The 17,325-nt window shown below is 46.9% G+C and overlaps 1 protein-coding gene across 1 annotated transcript in view; it reads right to left on the bottom strand.

Moving 5' to 3' along the window:
- Positions 1-9,395: 9,395 nt before the first annotated feature.
- ATXN10 (ataxin 10) overlaps positions 9,396-17,325 on the bottom strand; it is a 153,585-nt gene continuing 145,655 nt past the window's right edge. The window contains exons 11-12 of the mRNA XM_082666280.1: positions 10,173-10,360; positions 9,396-9,698 (exon numbers count right to left, since the gene is read on the bottom strand). Coding sequence (XP_082522406.1) covers positions 9,696-9,698; positions 10,173-10,360 — 191 coding nt within the window. The 3' untranslated portion in view covers positions 9,396-9,695. The remainder of the gene's footprint in view (positions 9,699-10,172; positions 10,361-17,325) is intronic.

The raw sequence follows: 17,325 nt of genomic DNA, 5'->3' as shown, positions 1-17,325 counted from the left end.
CTTCAACCTTCAGCAAATGCCGAGCCCCGTGCACTCGTGTTAATTTCCTAGGGCTGCCGCAACAAGATGACAGACCGGTGACTTACACCACAGAAACCCTTCTCCCTGGAGGCCAGAGTCTGAAATCAAGGTGTCGGCAGGGGCGGCTCCCTTTGAGGCCTCTCTCCTGGGCTTGCGGACGCCCGCCGTCTTGCTGCCTCTGTATGGGATCGGCCCTCTGGGCGTGCAGGGCCCTGGGGTCCGTGTGTCCAAATTTCCTCTTCTTACATGGAGACACCAGTTAGACTGGACTAGGGCCCACCCTGACATTTTAATGAAATCACCTCTTTAAAGGCCTGTCTCCAAATACAGCCACATTCTGAGGTGCTGGGGTTAGGGTTTCAACACATGAATACGGGGTGGGGGTATGATTCAGCCCCTAACGGGGCTAAATACGCAAGGGACGTCAGACACCGGCCCTGCTCTGACTGGCCTGCTAGCCCAGTGGGGATGCAGGCAGTCCAACAAGCAGCTAACGTGGGCCCCGGCGGGCAGCAGCGCCATCTAAGTGTCCCTTCCCCGGTGGCCACCGCGACAAGGCACGTGCACGTCCCCCACCTCATGGACCCTCACAGGACCCTTAGAAGGCGTGATGGTGCGTTCTGTGTCAAGCTGACTGGGCCACGGCGTGTCCAGACAAGGGGTCAAACATGACTCTGGGCGTGCCTGGGAGGGCGGTCCACACCAGCATCTGGGTAGGTGGAGCAGACGGCCCTCCCCGGGGAGGCCCGAACGGAACAAAAAGGCTGCCACTCCCCTGGGAAAGGGCTTCTCCTCCTGCCTGCCTGCCTTGAGCTGGGACACTGGCTTTTTTCCTGCCTTTGGACTTGAAGTGAAACTGGCCCTTTCTGGGGATGGAGCTCGCAGGCCTTCGCACTGAACTTACACCACTGGCTCTCCTGGACTTGCCGCTAGCCACAGGCCGCAGCTCCTTCCGTCAACCTCTTAGGGTGTGTGTGCACATCCTGTAGGTTCCATGTCCCCGAGAATCTAACACAGGCGCTGCAGCATCCTCGCCGTTTTACCGACAAGGAAGCCAAGGCTCATGGGGACCTTTAGGCCTGCAGGCCTTCATCCAGGGCGCGGGGGCTCCACCCCGCCTTTCCTGAGCCCCGGGGCCTCACCTGCTGCTCCCTCCTGGCCCCCCAGACAGTGAGCCACTCACTGCACGAGTCAGTCCTCCAGGCCCTGACCTGGCCACACATTTCAAGCAAGGACTCCCAAAGCTCCCTGCCGTGGGGGCCTCCTACTGAAGGGAAGGCGCCCTGGGCTTCACACCCCCGCGCCCCCGTCGCCATCCCCCGCTCTCTGCTCGTGCCCTGGCTTCTCTTTCTTTCTTGAATTGCCCTGGCTCCTGCCCTGCCTTCATGCTCAGCTCTGGGATCCGGACACGGCTGGCTCCTAAGGCCTGACCCCTGACACTCCCTCCGGGCAGTGTGGAGTGTATCCTCAGGCCACCTTTTCCTTCAGGACATTCCAGCCACATACATCTGCCCAAACAGCCCTGGGCCGCACAAGAAGGGGGCTGGGGACGCTAGAAAGAAGGGCCGGGAGATGAAACCCCTCCCACGCAGGGCTCGACATCACAACTCTGGGTGTTGTGACAGAGCCTGCCAACTGTCCCCACCACCCACTCTGCCTCCTTCCTGTGGTCAGGGACCACCAGCGCCCTGAGGGGGGCACACGGCCACCCGACTAGACACAGCCCGGCCCAGCTTCACTCAGGACCGAGTGTGGCCGTGGGGCTAAACTCGCACCAACAGGAGCGTGTAAGATGTGTGCTTGCCCTTCCCTCTCCTTCCTTCTTCCCAAAGGCAGGAAATAGGCACGCGGTAGTCACCCAACCTCAGCTGTGCAGCGGTGGCACCCGAGGAGACGGCAGAGCTGCCAGACACAGAGGAACTGGGCTCCTGCCGGCCCCCAGGGCTCTCGGTCCCCAGCCTGCTTGCCCGTCTGCCTCGAGTGACAGCCCAGAGGCCACTCATCACATGATGAGAAGGAAGCATCAGTCTGGTGGGGCCACAGTATTTTGGGGTCTCTGTACAGCAGCTCAACTTGCACCCAGGGGAGCAGGGGAGCATTTTTGTTAGTGTGGAATATAGAACATGCGGAGAAGGACACAAAACCAAGTGCACAGCTCAGTGAACGATCACAAAGTGACCACACCCATGTGACTGCTCTCCTTGCTTCTACGGTCCTATCTGCTGAACTTTAAAGAAACAGTCATACAGTAATCATCTGTGCGTAGCGTCTTTCACTCGACATTGGGAACCCACCCCTGCTGAGTGTGGCTGTCGAGTCTCACACTCTGTGAGTGTGTCACTGCTGAGGACACTTGGGTTGTTCCCACGTCCTGGCCGTCACAAATAACGAACGTTTGCATCTCGTCTGTGCCTCTGGTTCACCGACGCATGCATTTTTGTCAAGTATGATCCTTGCAGTGGAATCGTCGGTCACACTCTACGCTTATCTTCAAATTTAGCAAACAGTAAATGCCAGATTGTTTCCCAAAGAGGTTGTGCCAGTTTACACTCCCCCAGCAGCATTCGAGAGTCCCGTGTGCCCCACATCCTCACCAATACACGCATGGCATTGCTGGTCTTAGCTATTCTGGTGGGGAGCAGTGGTATTGCATTGTGTTTTTTTGTTTGTTTTTTTGCGGTACGCGGGCCTCTCACTGCTGTGGCCTCTCCCGTTGCAGAGTGCAGGCTCCGGACGTGCGGGCTCCGCGGCATGTGGGATCTTCCCGGACCGGGGCACGAACCCGTGTCCCCTGCATCGGCAGGTGGACTCAACCACTGCGCCACCATGGAAGCCCTGCATTGTGGTTTTAATTATTTCCTTGATTACTAAGGAGGTTAAGTACCTTTTCGTGTGTCTGTTGGTGAAATGGGTATCTTCTGTGTCTAGTGCCTGTTCAGGTCTTGTCCCCATTTTTTTCCCTAAGTTTTTAACGGATACATATTCTTTCTTTACACATTTGGGATATGAACCCTTTGGCAATTACGTACGTTTCAAATCACTCCTCCCACTGCCTTTTCAGTCTCTTAAAGGTGATTCTTTAGTTTTTAATAAAGCCCATTTTAATCGCTTTTGTAACATAGTTAAGAATTCTTACCCTAAGGTTGTGAGACTTATTTTCTAGAATTTCTAGCATTTTGCTTTTCCTATTCAGGTTTACAATCCAACTAGGAACTGATATGTTCATATGGTACAAGGTAGGTAGGGGTCAATTTCCTTTACCCTCTATAGATATTCAATGGTCTCAGCAGGATTTTTTGGAAAGATCACCCTTTCCCCATGCTCTGTAATGCCACTTTAAACATATACCCAGTCTCCATTTGTGAGGGTCTGTTTCTGGACTCTGCTCTGCTTCCTTGGTCCATTTACTTATCCTTGTGCCAATAAAATACTGTTCTAAGGATCTCGCTTTGAATAGTTTTAACCATCGCGTTCTCCTTTCAGTGTCTTGGCTATTCTTGGCTTTTTGCATTTCCTTCAGAATTTATTTAAAATTTTTACTTTCTAAGTATTTGTTGCTAGTCTGTAGAAATTCAATGCATCTGTGTATATTAACCTTGTATCCAGTAACTGGCTATACTCATTGATTCATCCTACCATTTTATGCACAGACTTCTGCATTAGCTATATAAACAGTCCTGAGTCCTCTTCCGATTACTACCCTTCCACCTCTTTTTTGGGATGTTTTCCATCAGCTCTTTCACTTTTCCAACCTAAGTGGTGAATTGTGACTAACCTTGCCTTATTAATGTCAAGAGGACAATTTTCAACATTTCTTCATCAAGTTCGGTATGTGCTGAGGGGGTTTTTGGAGATGACTCCTTACCAGAATAAGGAACTTCCCTCCCGTTCCTAATTTGCTAAGGTGTTTTAATAATATGTTGGATGCTGAATTTTATTGTGAACTTTTTTCTGCACGAATTATGATTTTGTCTTAATTTGTTAATGCAGTTTACTACTTTAAAAAAAATGTCATCCCGATCTTGCATCTCTAAAGTATAGTTTGTTAATAACGTGCTTAGGATCTTTGGATCGATGTTCACACGTGAGATTGGCCGTTGCTTTTCTTCCAATAAACTTTTCACATCTTGCTATCAGGATCATGCTGGCCTTAGAAAGAGTTCTGAAATGTTCTCTTTTTCTGGAAGAGTTTGTGTGTGGTTAGCAGTGTTTCTAAAATTTGGTAGACTCTGTTGCTGAAGCTGAGCCTGGAGTTTTCTCTGTGGAATTTTTAAAGATTCAGTATTTTAAATATTATAAGGTTTTATTTCATTTTGTGTCTTTTTTTAAGGAATTTGTCCATGTCATCTAAAGTTCAAATTTACTAATGTAGAATATTCACAGTATTCTTTTATGGACGTCTAACGTCCACGAGATCTGTAGTGATAATGATTTTCTAGGTGCTCTTTTTTCTTTATTGGTTTTACCGCAGTTTTCTCAATCTAATGTATTTTTTCAAAGAACCAATTTTGGGCTTTATCTTTTGTGTGTTTTTTTTTTTTTTAATATTACTATTGTGGTTATTTCCTGTTTAATTATTTTCTGCTCTCATATTTATTCTTTTAACTGTGGTTTTAAGTTCTTTTTAAAAACCTTCAACTGTGGTTTTAAGTGCTTTTCATAACTACTGAAGATAGTGCTTTAGGTTACTGGTTTTCTGTCTTCTCTTCTCACATGCATTTAAGGTAATAGATCTCCACCTAGGAAAACCTTTAGCTGCAGCCCGCAATCTTCGACATGTAGCATTTTCATTCACATCCAGTTAAAAATATTTCTTAATTTCCATTTCTTCATCTGACCCTTAGGTATTTGAGAAATGTTATTTAATCTCTAAAATTGTGGGGATTTTCGAGTTACCTTCCTGGTATTGATATGTAGCTTAGTTGTACTGGGGTCAGAATATACCATGTGCGATTTCAGTCCTTCGAAATTTGGTGAGATTCGTCTCATGGCCCGGCAAAAGGACCGATTTTGGTAAGTGGTTCCATATATACTTTAAGAGAATGTGTATTCTGCAGTTGTTGGGTGTGTTGCTCTACATGTCTACGTGGCAACAGCACTGATCAAATGCTTACTATCCTTCCTGATTATTTTTGTCTTATTTCACCACTCACTAAGAGGACAGACCACTGCATGCTGACCTTATGATGGCTCCAACCGCTGTGCAGATCAGGGCAGGAACATCCACAGGTGGTCTCTAGACGGCTGGCTGGGAGCGAGGGACAGCGAGGCACGGAGAGGGAGGGAGGGAAACTGACAGAACAGTCCCTGGAAACACAGCCCCTCCCCTCTGTTGCTCACAATGACTACTTCGCTTACTCAAAGGAAAGAAAAGAATCATCTGTCTGAGTGAATTTTCTCTTGCTGTTGCCTTCTTGGTCACCTGAAGGTCAAAAGTAAACCTACAGCCTCACCTTACTTATTTTCTTTGTGGCATTTACTACAACATGTGACACTCTTGTTTTTATCTGTTTGCTTGTTAACTTTGTCATTTTCATCAGAAGGTAAGCTTCACAAGGGCACGGACTGTGTCTTGTCTACTGCTGTATCCCCAGGACCTGCCTGGTACATTGCTCAAGGAGGAAACTTAGGCTCAGAGTGGTTAAGCGACCTGCTCAAGGCCACGCAGCTAGCAAGAAGTGGAGGTGAGATTTGAGCTTGGATTGCTCTAACTGCAAAGCCCGTGCTCTACCCATGAAGCTCCCCTGGCCCTCCCCCGTCTACAGCCACAGTTTAGGCATTTCTGCTACATTTACTCTCTACGCTTCTGGGGAAGGAAGCCATATTTTTTCCCTCATTCATTCCCTTCTAATTAACCACAGCAATTAATCATTAAGCATTTACTGCTGTGTGACCCCGGGCATTAACCTCTGCAACTCAACTTCCTCTTTCATATAATGGGATTAATACTCGAACAGACTGTATAATTACGATGAGGATGAAGTGATGAATATTTTTAAGGTGCTTAGAACGTCGTGTGGTACACAGAAAGCAACACACAGGTATCTGTTAAAGACACAAAACACACTAAGTGAGCACCTACTGTATGCCCAGCACCGTGGCGAGACGGGGAGCAAGAGACTGGGCGCGGTTCCCACGCACGTCCGTCAGCTGGGCTCACGATGAAGGTGTCAGAGGCTTAGAAGTGCGTGTCGCTGCAGCAAGAACACAGCCAGCATCAGCGAGTGTTCCCCACGAGCCAGGCACCACCCGAGCACTCCACGCTCGTTTAGGTTCATCCTCCTACACACTCCTGGACGCTGCTGGTGTGACAAGCCCCACGTTAGTGATGACAGAATCTGCCCGCAGTTGCACAGCCGCAGAAGGGGCCTGGGGCCCAGGCCCTCACTCAGTTTATGCTCTCAACCACCACGCTATACACAGCGGCGGTGAAAACTAGATCCAGGCTGTAAAACACGCAAGCTCTCGCCTAACTGAAGTAAAAGAAGCATAACGCAATTTCATATATAGATGAAGAAGGTACATTGTGTTGTTTAAACAAAAAGAAACGTTTAACTTAATGTTCCTAATTTAAGGCTGCAATTTAAGCAGGAATAAACAACTGTCAAAACCTTCAGAAAGTCATTTCCATTGACATAACTGTCTTTGGTTGTGATGAGGGAAGTCTGACGGATGAGTTAACACTGTAACCACTACATTTACAGAAAGAGCTTTCCTTTAAGATTCACATACACTGTAGACGGTAAATCAAATTTATATTGTAAAATACTATCCAGATAACATGTGACCCGAAAAATCCAAATAAACATATTAAAATGTGCAGGGAAGAAGAAAACAGATATTCTATCATATAAATACAAGGGAAAAAATCTGAACTTTAAAAAGGGTTTTTAATTGATTTTCCATATTCAGGCCCCTGGAGCTGAAATTATCAGAACCTTGGACAGCACTGAGAGGGCCTTTTTCCTCCGAAGGACTGGTTTCGTGGTGGACTTTAAATGTTAAGGTACCTCCTTCCCTTCTCTGCATTTAAAACTTCTGTCTTAAGTTTACTGCCTCTCATACAAAAATTGATTCCTTTATGTGTACAACTTATTGATGGCGGAATATATATATATATTTACGTCTTCCTCTTGCAAACAAAAACTGGCCTTTTTGTCCCGTCACCTTTGTTTACTTATTCATCTTATCATTATTCATATAATTAAAGGATAGTGAAAAATCACTTAAGTAACATTTAAATCCCAGGCGTTGCTGTTAAAAGCAGATCAGTGCCTTCAGACGTTAACGGACACAGACACCCGTATGTAAAGTGTAAATTGTTGGATTTAAGATTTACTACTTCGTGGCCCAAATGACCGCAATCGTTCCTCTGCCTCCCGTTTTGCAAAATGGGCATCTCTCAGCAGTTTCCAAAGCATGGTGGTTAGCTTCAGAAGTTACTGAACAGAAATGCGTCTGGCATTACCTTCCAAAAAAGCCATACCCACGAGATGTATTCATATATGTGGACACGTGGACAAATTCTAATGGTTTATTACTTAAACTGTGAAAATAAATATTTTTGAAATATTAACACCCACTATTAAGGTATTAAAGAAATCATTCTGCGAATACTTGAACTCGATGTCAAGCAGAAAAGCCTTTCTCTGCTACCTTTTAGAATAAAGCAGGCTAAAAAATTGAACTGCTTTGTCAGTTTGCTCTTGAAAGCAATAATACGGTCACAAAACTTGCTGTGACCATTCTGTCTCTTTACAAATTTTGTAAGGCTGGCCTGCCTTTTTTTTTCCCCTTCTAAATGACTGATTGAGGTGGTGCTTTAATCCTCTGTAGCATGTAAAACAAGGTTCTCAGAAGCTCTAAGTCCGCTGGCAGAGGACAGGGAAGCTGTTGTGCTCAGGAATTAATCTGTCCAAAGGCATCAAAAGCTGCCACAATGCAGCCATCGGCATGTTTTCACTATGCAAGCCCTACATTTCCTATTTAGAAAACACATAACCATCACCCCATTCTGTATTCTCACAGGCTCCCTTTTATTTATTTGTGTTTGTTATTATATGGCTTCTACCGACATGTTTGTGTGATGCCACTGGTGTGCATACATCCATTGAGAGGAAAAAAAGAAGTGTCTATTGCAAACTTGTTAAAAGGAAAAAGGGACCCCCACTGCTTTTTCCCTTTGGCCAGACTTCTATTTAGAGAATAAGGTTTTAACTCTTTGTGTCCCAGAAGAGAATGACTTCTTCGTGCAATTTGAATTTTGCAAAGGATTCTTTACTGACGGAATGTCACAAATGAGAGAAAAAAAAATGTTATTCATAGATTATCACAGTCCTAGAAGCTGGTATTTCTTCAGTTATATAGAGGGCATCAGATCACACATGGGAAACCTTTTATTTTGTTCTTAACATGCTTAAAGCTGTTTTTTACAAAGCAATTTAAGTATGGCTACAAAAACTTAGGAGCACTTTACTTTGCAACAGTTGGTATTTCTGTAGAACTTCTGGTTGGGTCTTTGTTGTTTTCATTTTGGAAGGTTCAACAGAAATTGTGCAAAACCTCACAAGATATTTTAGTTTAGTAACATGGCTGCTCAAGAAGATAACATGTTTTAAGCGTCTGCAACAGGACCTCCCATGAGTTTTTGTGGATTATATTAATGATCTGGGTGGTTACAAAGATTTTAGTGCTCACTTAATCCAGTTCTACCTCTGAGTGTGTGTCTATACAGAGAGAGGTACAGACAGACAGACAGACACAGGTCAATCAACCTCCCACCTCTTCAAAGCTACTCTCGCAATTCCAGTGAAGCCCTGGCCCAAACCGAGTGGTGTGCCTTTCCAAGGCTGGGGCTTTTTAAACTGAGGAAGACACGGATGAGCGTTTAACAAGTGGCCCGGCACACAGAGACGACCATGAACTATGCCTTCCCACTTACAGCCTTAACAGTGGGTAAGATGCAGGCATGGCTGGTAAACGTCACGGGTCTGGAGAAGCCCAAGTCTAGGGTGATCTGGGAAGGGAAGAGTTAACGGCCCCCACATTCCCTCACCCGCTCACTGCCGCCACATTCCAAAGGGACAGGGCTCAGTGACAACACAGCCCAGGACCTAAAGTGAAGAGGGACAGCCCTCCATTCTTCAGCATCTCTCGAATTAATTAACTGGAAATGAGTCTTGTCAATGTTTTGGAAAGGCAGAAGGGGTGAAAAGAGATTGCTAGAATTAATCACAGTGAGAAACTACTTCAGCTGCCTGCCACAGCCCAGAAAACCCCACGGGAAGAGACAATGAAGGGAAGGAGGCCGACCTGCCGAGGAGCAAGCGGACCCGAGCAAACTTCCAAGCCTTTGCCAAGGAAGGGACATGCGCTCAACAAGAGGAATTTATTATCTGCGGCCACAGTAAGTACAATATATCACTTAAACGCACATTGTATCCACGGGGACAAAAGCAAACCAGACAATTACATTTTTAAAGCAAAGAAACCACAGAATACTCATGTACTTTCACTTTTAAGCTTATACGCATTTAACTCTATTGTCTAAAAGATTCACAGGTTCTTGAATTTGTACTTAATAAATCTTCAAACACTCGCAAATTCACATACTGCAGAAGATGAAAAATCCATGAAACAGATTCCAAAAATTCAGTTTTGGATGGAGAGTTCATTCACTAAGAAGAAAAAAAACAAAACTGCAGATGTAACAGAGCTATTTACAAGAACAAAGGAAAAAACATACAGAGAATTTTGGTCAACGATAGAAGTAATGGAAAGAAACCTGAAACAACTCATTCAATATCATACAAGGAGTTTTGTGTTCTTTTCATTGCTGAACATTAGCTATCTTTTAAAGAAAGTCTAATTACTGCCAAAAACTTTTAGACCACGTGAAAATTTCGATACCATTTTCTATTTTTCCCCTAGAACGAGTTTGAAATTTCAACTATCTTAAGAAAATGGCAGCATAAAGCCTGAATGAAAAATTACTTGCAATTAAACTTAGGGCTTTCTTTGCCATCTTAGAAGGCAAAATTACTCCCATCCATGTCCTTATGAAGGAACTGTGTCACACCCAAGGTGATGGGGAAGCAGGGACCACTTTCTACAGACTGAAAGGGAAGGACCACTCCTTCTGGCATACTTACCAGCTGAGGTGTGTCACTAGTGGACTTCAGAATCAGCTTGTCACCCCTCTTCTCAACTTCAAAGCCCACTTTTTTAAGCAGGGACGCGTCTGCCAGGCCCTGCTCCTCCATCTTGGCAATCAAGTCTTGGTTTTGGCTATTGTCCTCCGTGAGGTTTCGGATGGCCAGCACCACCCACTGGGTGAGAACTGGAACCAGAGTGAAGGAATCTGCCAATGTACTTTCCTGTTTTAGAACTTCCCACGAGCATTACTGGAAAAGGAGGAGAGGAGCAAGCAACCCTAAAAGCCCAGAACCAACACATTTTTCTTGAGGATGTGCTATGAATACGCATGCAAAGCGAGAAATAATTAAAAAGTTATGACACGCATATACACATGTATGTCCAATGTGTGTGTGTGTGTGTGCGTGTGTGTGTGTGTGTGTGTGTGTGTGAGATGTCCAGCAACCGGCCCACAGAGATACTGAACTGAATGAACGAACGAGGAAGCAAAGGCTTAGAGCAGTCACATCTGAGGTGTGTGAACACAAGCCTGTGTGCAGGACTGCACATGCGCGCGCACGCACACACGTACGTTGGGTGATCATGTTACTGAGTCAGCAGGCCAGGAGTAAGAGCGCTACAGGATGAGGCATGAAGACGCCAGGCTGGAATCAGACAAGACAACCGTCTTGTTTAAAGTAAGCCCAGTTACAGATAAGAACTGTTTGCTGGGAGTCACCATGGAATTTCCCTCATTCCATATTTTAAAGATGAAGGAAGACTTTGAAGGATTTACTGCTCAGTCTGAATCCTTGTGCCCTTGAGAAAGCATCTCATCCTTGTGCCTTACTGTGCCCTGGCCCTAATTTTAAATGTTGTGCGCAGCGTCTTTCACAGCAGACAGAAGACACCTTACGAAGAATATAGAATCACTGCACTGTTTTCTGAAGTCTTTGATTTAGTTACCAAGAGCTGCGTGAACCTCACAAAGGCATTAAGTTGCGGCTAGATGTCCTTCTCTAAAGGCTGTATAAAAACTGCTGTAGTCTTGGATCCAGGGACACAGAGAGATACCAAGAACAGTGGGCCTGGCACCCTCTGTTGGTTCGGAAGAAACAAAGTGCCAAGCGTGGAACAGACACTTTTTCCAACGAAAAGAGGCCCCCCTGCCCAAGATCAGATGGAAGGTAGCAGGAAAAAAGCCCTTTCTCCTTATTACCAGACGTTTCCCATGCAGGCATTTCTGATGCCAGAACTGGGGCTCTGTGCCCCCAGAAGGTATGAGAGGCGGGTCCTTCAGCTGTTGAGTCGGCACTCCTAATCCCGTCGCACGTCCCAGCACGGCGGTGAGGCTGGGGCCGAGACGCTTCTGGCTCCTCGTCTGGACACAGGAAGCCACAGAGAAAGGCCGCCATGTGCACAAAGAAAGTGTATCAAACTGTTTCCCTAGTGCAATAACCTCAGAGGAAACTAAAAAGTGAGCCTGAGACTAAAGTTAGGCAAATGAAACACAGGAAATGCACCAGCTTCGCGTTCAGGAAGCATTTTGTGGTTGCTCCCTGTCAGTCCCTCCAACACAGCCCACACTGGCCCGCAGTCCGATCACACTGGGGCCTCACACAGGAACCAGCTGCCGGCCGGCCCGCCTCCCCAGCTCCTCCAGGACGGGCCGCGGGGCTGCATGAGGAAGAGGACCAGCAAACGCTGTGGAGGAAATGACCCACTGGTCTTAAGAGGCTTATCATCAAAACCACTCGGGGGTATGAATGGCTAACGTGTTCCAAAGGGCAAAGAATGGGAATTGCCGGCGCCCAGCTGATGTGTTTCTATAGTTAGCCGCCCCCTTTGGTGGGGAAAGTGTTCTCATCTCGCCATTGCCTGTCATCCTCTCATGATAAAGCCCAGGTCCTTCAGAAGACGGTACTCCTTTCCTGGAGATGAATCCACACAAGTACTCACAACACGTAAAACCTAAATCAGGGCTTCCCTGGTGGCGCAGCGGTTGAGAGTCCGCCTGCCGATGCGGGGGACACAGGTTCGTGCCCCGGTCCGGGAAGATCCCACAATGCCGCGGAGCGGCTGGGCCCATGAGCCATGGCCGCTGAGCCTGCACGTCCGGAGCCTGTGCTCTGCAACGCGAGAGGCCACGGCAGTGAGAGGCCCGCGTACCGCAAAAAAAAAAAAAAAAAAAAACCTAAATCTGCGTTTCTCCTTTGCCACATCACCAAACCCCCACTTTGTGACAGGATAGAGAATAAAAATGATGATCCCGGGCGACAGAAACTTCCAACACATCAGTAAATTTCTCAACAATGAATCATTTGCTACAACTGATTTCTCATGCAGGACATCATCATTACTCAAATCCATTTCCTCACTTGTTGTAGGAAAAGGGGGAGGCAGTGATCATGAGAACCGACTGGCGAAGCGAACAACTGAGGGTAAATTTAGGCAAGCCTAGAGAATTCTAGTTCATAGGTATAACTCTCTAACGCTAAATGACAGATGCAAAAAGCTGCTTCCTGAAGCTTCCTAACCAGGAAGCTTAAATATAATTGAAAGAAAAGGGAAATTCCCAGAAATGCCTCGCAAGCACCTCAAAACTGGAGGGTTGATTGGCTCTGTAATCGAGGAATGTGATGCCAGCCTTCTCACTGCCAGTTGCCAATGCCGAGTGTCTCTGGGGGAAGGAACCACCATGCAGAGCTCGAACTGTCAAATGGTTTCAGTTACAGGGCAAATAAGACCCCTGCAGAGGGTCCCTGCATCCCTCTGTGCCAGGTGCCCTTCACACCCCAGGCTCTGTCAACATCACCTCGCCAGGCCCCACCTGTCTATCCACACATGAGGCCCTGCCCCGGGACACGCCTCCCCTCACCTGCCCCTTCCCCACAGGGCGCACAGCCGAGCTCACGCTCCTGGAAGCCCACCCTCTCTGTCTCAGCCCCCCCTCGTCACCAGCATAAGCTAGGCGCGCCTGCTCTGTATTTCCAAAACACCTCCCCCCACCCCCCGCCCTTTTTTTTTTAACTAGTTCTCATCCCATTGCACTTACTTATCTGCTTAGGTGTCTATGAGCTTCTCAAGGCCAGGAGCCACACAGAATCCACCTCTAGATCCCCAGCACACAGCTCGGTGCTGACACAGAGTGGATTCTCAATGTGTTTGTTGACGTCATGTGAGCTATGATTATCTGTTTATATCTCCGTCCACCTGAACACCCTGTGAACTCCTCATAAGCAAGTCTGATGTCTTATTTACCCTTCTGTCCTCCGTTCCAAGAACGGTGCTGGGAAATGTTTGCCTGATGTCCAAGTGAGCAAACGCTATCTCCCACTCACCGTGTGCGTGTGTGTGTGTGCGTTTGTGTACGCGCGCGCAGGAAGGCATCGTGGCACTGTAGTGACCCACACAGGCTGTGCTTTTCCTTCTGCGGCAGTCCTTGGTGTGGTTTCCTGACTCAGGGCTTTGCAGGGTTGAGACTAGATGAAAGTAAATGCAACCTGGGCAAGGAAGCTGGACCGTGTTAATAAGAGGTCCATGACAACAAAACACGGGAGAATTCCCATGTGGACAGATGCAAGGGTGGATTTCAATCATGTTCATCTGCGGGGGTAACTAGCACATTTTGTGGAAGTCCCATAACGGTGTTCTAAGAAGTGTTTAGTATCTCATTTCTGTAGAAAAACTTACACGATCCCCGTTTTATATGCAGGAAAAAGGAGCACGGAAGAGGATGAGATTGATGACGATTTTCCTGATGGACAGACCCGCTGGGCCGCACGGCTTCAGGAACGGACGTGACCGTCACGTCTCCCACGGATGGGGCTCCTGGTACAGCCACCATATCAACAACCCAGTGGAAGTAGCACTGGAGTCCAAGGCAGCAAAGGCAATCTAGTCTTCTTCCGAAACCGGTATTCAAAGGGCAAAAGACGTTAAGTGGAGGGCATGGGAGGGGTGGGGGGGAGGAAGGCCACACAGCCACAGTGGGGTCAATGCCCTTCCAGAACCTTGAATATCAGAGATAACACACGAACAACAGTGCAACCCCCAACACTTTCACTTAAATGTATACAGTTCATATTCTTTGTAAGTGAAACTGATCTTATTTCCTCTTTAAGGAGGATTTCACGACGTGCCGCTTCACGCTCTTCTTGGGCAGATACTAAAGATGTGCGCTACATCTCTACCCTAAACAAGCACAGCATTTTGGGGTTTGTACTGTCCGCCTATAAATTAAATACCACACAAAGGTCCTCTAATCTGTCCCTATTTCCAGTGGGAACATTTTGGCACTAATGTCTAGGGTCTCCGACTTAATAATAATTAAAAAACCAAATTTTAATAGTCGTTGCTTTCATAATGTTTGCGTCGAAAAGAGAAGCACGGAAAGCCGCACCCCCCCCCCCCCCCCCCGTCCCCGCCGTGAGCAGTGTCTGATGCCCAAGCCCGGCTTATGAATATGCACGCACGACTCCCCTCGTTAGCGCAGGAAAGGCCGAGCCTCGAGGGTCACAGGGAGATGAAAGCGTGCCCCGGTTAATATTCACATCACCCTCTTGTTCCCTCTCTACGGAGACAGAAAGCAAGCAAGAGTGGGGGAGAAAATTAAACATCTTCTAGAGCCTCTAATCCTTAACACTCGAAGTGCTTTATTGTCTGCTTGCCTTTAGAAAGACAGCTTCTAACGTTTCCATGGCGACTCCAAACAGAAGGCGTGAGCCTGTTTGTTACAAAACTGCCTTCAAAGAACCCTGCGATCAGCACTACGGTGAGGACTCGACAGTCCAGCCGGCTCTTCATCAGAACACGTGGTGTCTGAAGGAGCCACAGAGACGAGCGTGGGACTGAGCACCTGGAAACCACAGGGCCTGGTGAGTCCAAGCGAGAAGTGGTCCCTGCCCCACCCCCCGCCGAGCACTCGTGTGGTGGCAGTGGTGCATCGGGATTCGGGAAGACGCGGGCTCCACGCTGAGCCCTGCAGCCTTGCACCAGGTAGGTGAGGAGACAGGGCAGGGCAGAAGGATGTAGGCTGGGGGACTAACCGAGACAGAAAAAGAGTCCACAACCAGCAGATGTATGTGCCCAATTCACTTTTAAAGTCAAGTTAGGTGAGTTAAAACATTAAACCTGGAACTGTCTGATGAGAAAGACGCCACCTAACTTTCAGTTATTGAAATCAGTGCTGCCTGAAGTCCTGCAGGTGCCCGGGACGCAGGCCCCGCTATGACAGGGACTCTGCTCTGGTCACTGCTGTGTCTAGAAGGCTGCTGAGAACAGGGAGTGGTAAATTATGGCCCATGTTTTTGCATGGCTGCAAGTTAAAAGTAGTTTTCATATTTTTAAATGGTTGGGGAAAAAAATCCAAAGAATACCAATTTGTGACACACAAAAATTATTTGCAGTTCAAACGTCAGTCTCCATAATAAAGTCTTACCGGCACACAGCCATGCTCATTCATTTATGAACTGTTTACGGCTGCTTTCACGCTGCAGCGGCTGAGCTGGTGAGTTGTGATGGAGACAGTATGGCTAGCAAAGCCAGAACTGCTGACTAAATGCAGCCCTTCACAGAAAAGGTTTGCAAAACTCTGGCCTAGAACATGGAAGGAACCAATAAATATTCGCTGAATGAAAAAATAAGCTTTTAAAGGAACTGGTACTGAAAAACTTAAACTATTTAAATTAAAACAATTTAAATGATAGAAGATTTTACTGACTTTTCAGGATATATATGTGTGTACAGACAAAACTATATGCGTAATATCTGTAAATGGTGTTTTATATATTAATATACCTGTAGATGTGTAATATATATATCTATATTTAATATAAAATGTATAATGTACATATAACAAATATGTCTACTATACATAATATCTACGTTTAATTTTGCTTCCAGGATATTTTTAAAAATTATTTTTAGACAACAAACCCGTTTATGGCAAGGAGTTTATGTACTGGCAAACTTTCCAAAGCATACTACTTAGCAGGCCACAGAACAGACGTCAGAAACCTTTGATGAAGTTGGTCTGAGAACAGGACGCCCCATACCAGGCAAGACCATGTCATTAGGCTTCCACGAAACCATGTCCTCTTCTGCCACATCATGACAAGACCTCCCTCAAGGTGAGGATGCTTAATAAACAGCTTCCACATCTAAACTAGTACCTTCTCAGACTATGGTAAAACTGCGTAATTTTTCAGACTGCAAAGCAGTAGTTGGGTTTGAAAATGTTCTGGAAGTGCTTTACGTTGCTGAGAATCAAACACTTCAAAATCTGGCAATTTCTGTCAGCCGAAGGAAAGAAAGGGCACGGAACGTGACACCGACAGGATGACTTCGCCTCCTGCTGAGATAACCAGCTCTGCTTCCCTCCCAGCCACGCGAGTCGGAGAGACTGTGCACCTCGGGGGCCACGCTCCCGGTGGGCCCAGGTCTCCGACCCCGACCCCGTCTGCAGGCGTCCTGACCCACCTCTGCCCTGCTCTTCAAGTATTCACTTTCTGAGGAGAGAAGAAAAAAAAAAAAAGGCATTTCCCAAACGGCTGCCCAGGGAACCCCAGGTTCCAATGAGGCTCTGACTGCTGCAGGAGGAACCTGTCCAAACACGCCACAGGGGGCACCTGAGTGGGGCGAGGCGGGGGTAGAGAAGGGAGGGCAACTTACCTATGACACGGGGCACAGACAAGAGAGGGTCCTCGCGGAGGAAATAAACCTGAAAAACGCCGTTAGTGTTCCTGTATGAAGTGCCAACCACTTCTGCAGAGGCGACTCTACCTCCAAACTAAGAGACACTTCACTGCGCAGTAAAGCGCATCCCAGCTCTGCCTTCATCTGCAACGATTCTCTCAACTTCCACGTAAGTCACTCAGGTAGACTACGCACTCTTCTCACTCAGAAAACTAAAGTGGAAGTCTTCATCGTGCAGACTGTGCACCCGGCCTCCTCGCACGGTGCTGGAGACCAGTGTGTGTTCAGTAACCAGCACAAACCACCCTTTGGGCTCCCTCTTCCTTCTCCAAATTGTTGGTCTATCTGATGTCTAACTTCCCTCTGCATTTTTGCAATTTAATACGAGGGCACATCTGTGGTTCAAGTGTTTCAGTGCCGTGCCAATGCGGACTGTTCTAGGTTTTGTAGTGTATCCTAACAGCATTCATAAAT

Source organism: Grampus griseus, assembly GCF_964374135.1.
Source record: "Grampus griseus genome assembly, chromosome: 11".
In the NCBI taxonomy this organism is placed as follows: domain Eukaryota; kingdom Metazoa; phylum Chordata; class Mammalia; order Artiodactyla; family Delphinidae; genus Grampus; species Grampus griseus.
Note: the sequence above shows the minus strand (reverse complement) of the source record. Positions and strands in the feature narration are given on the sequence as shown.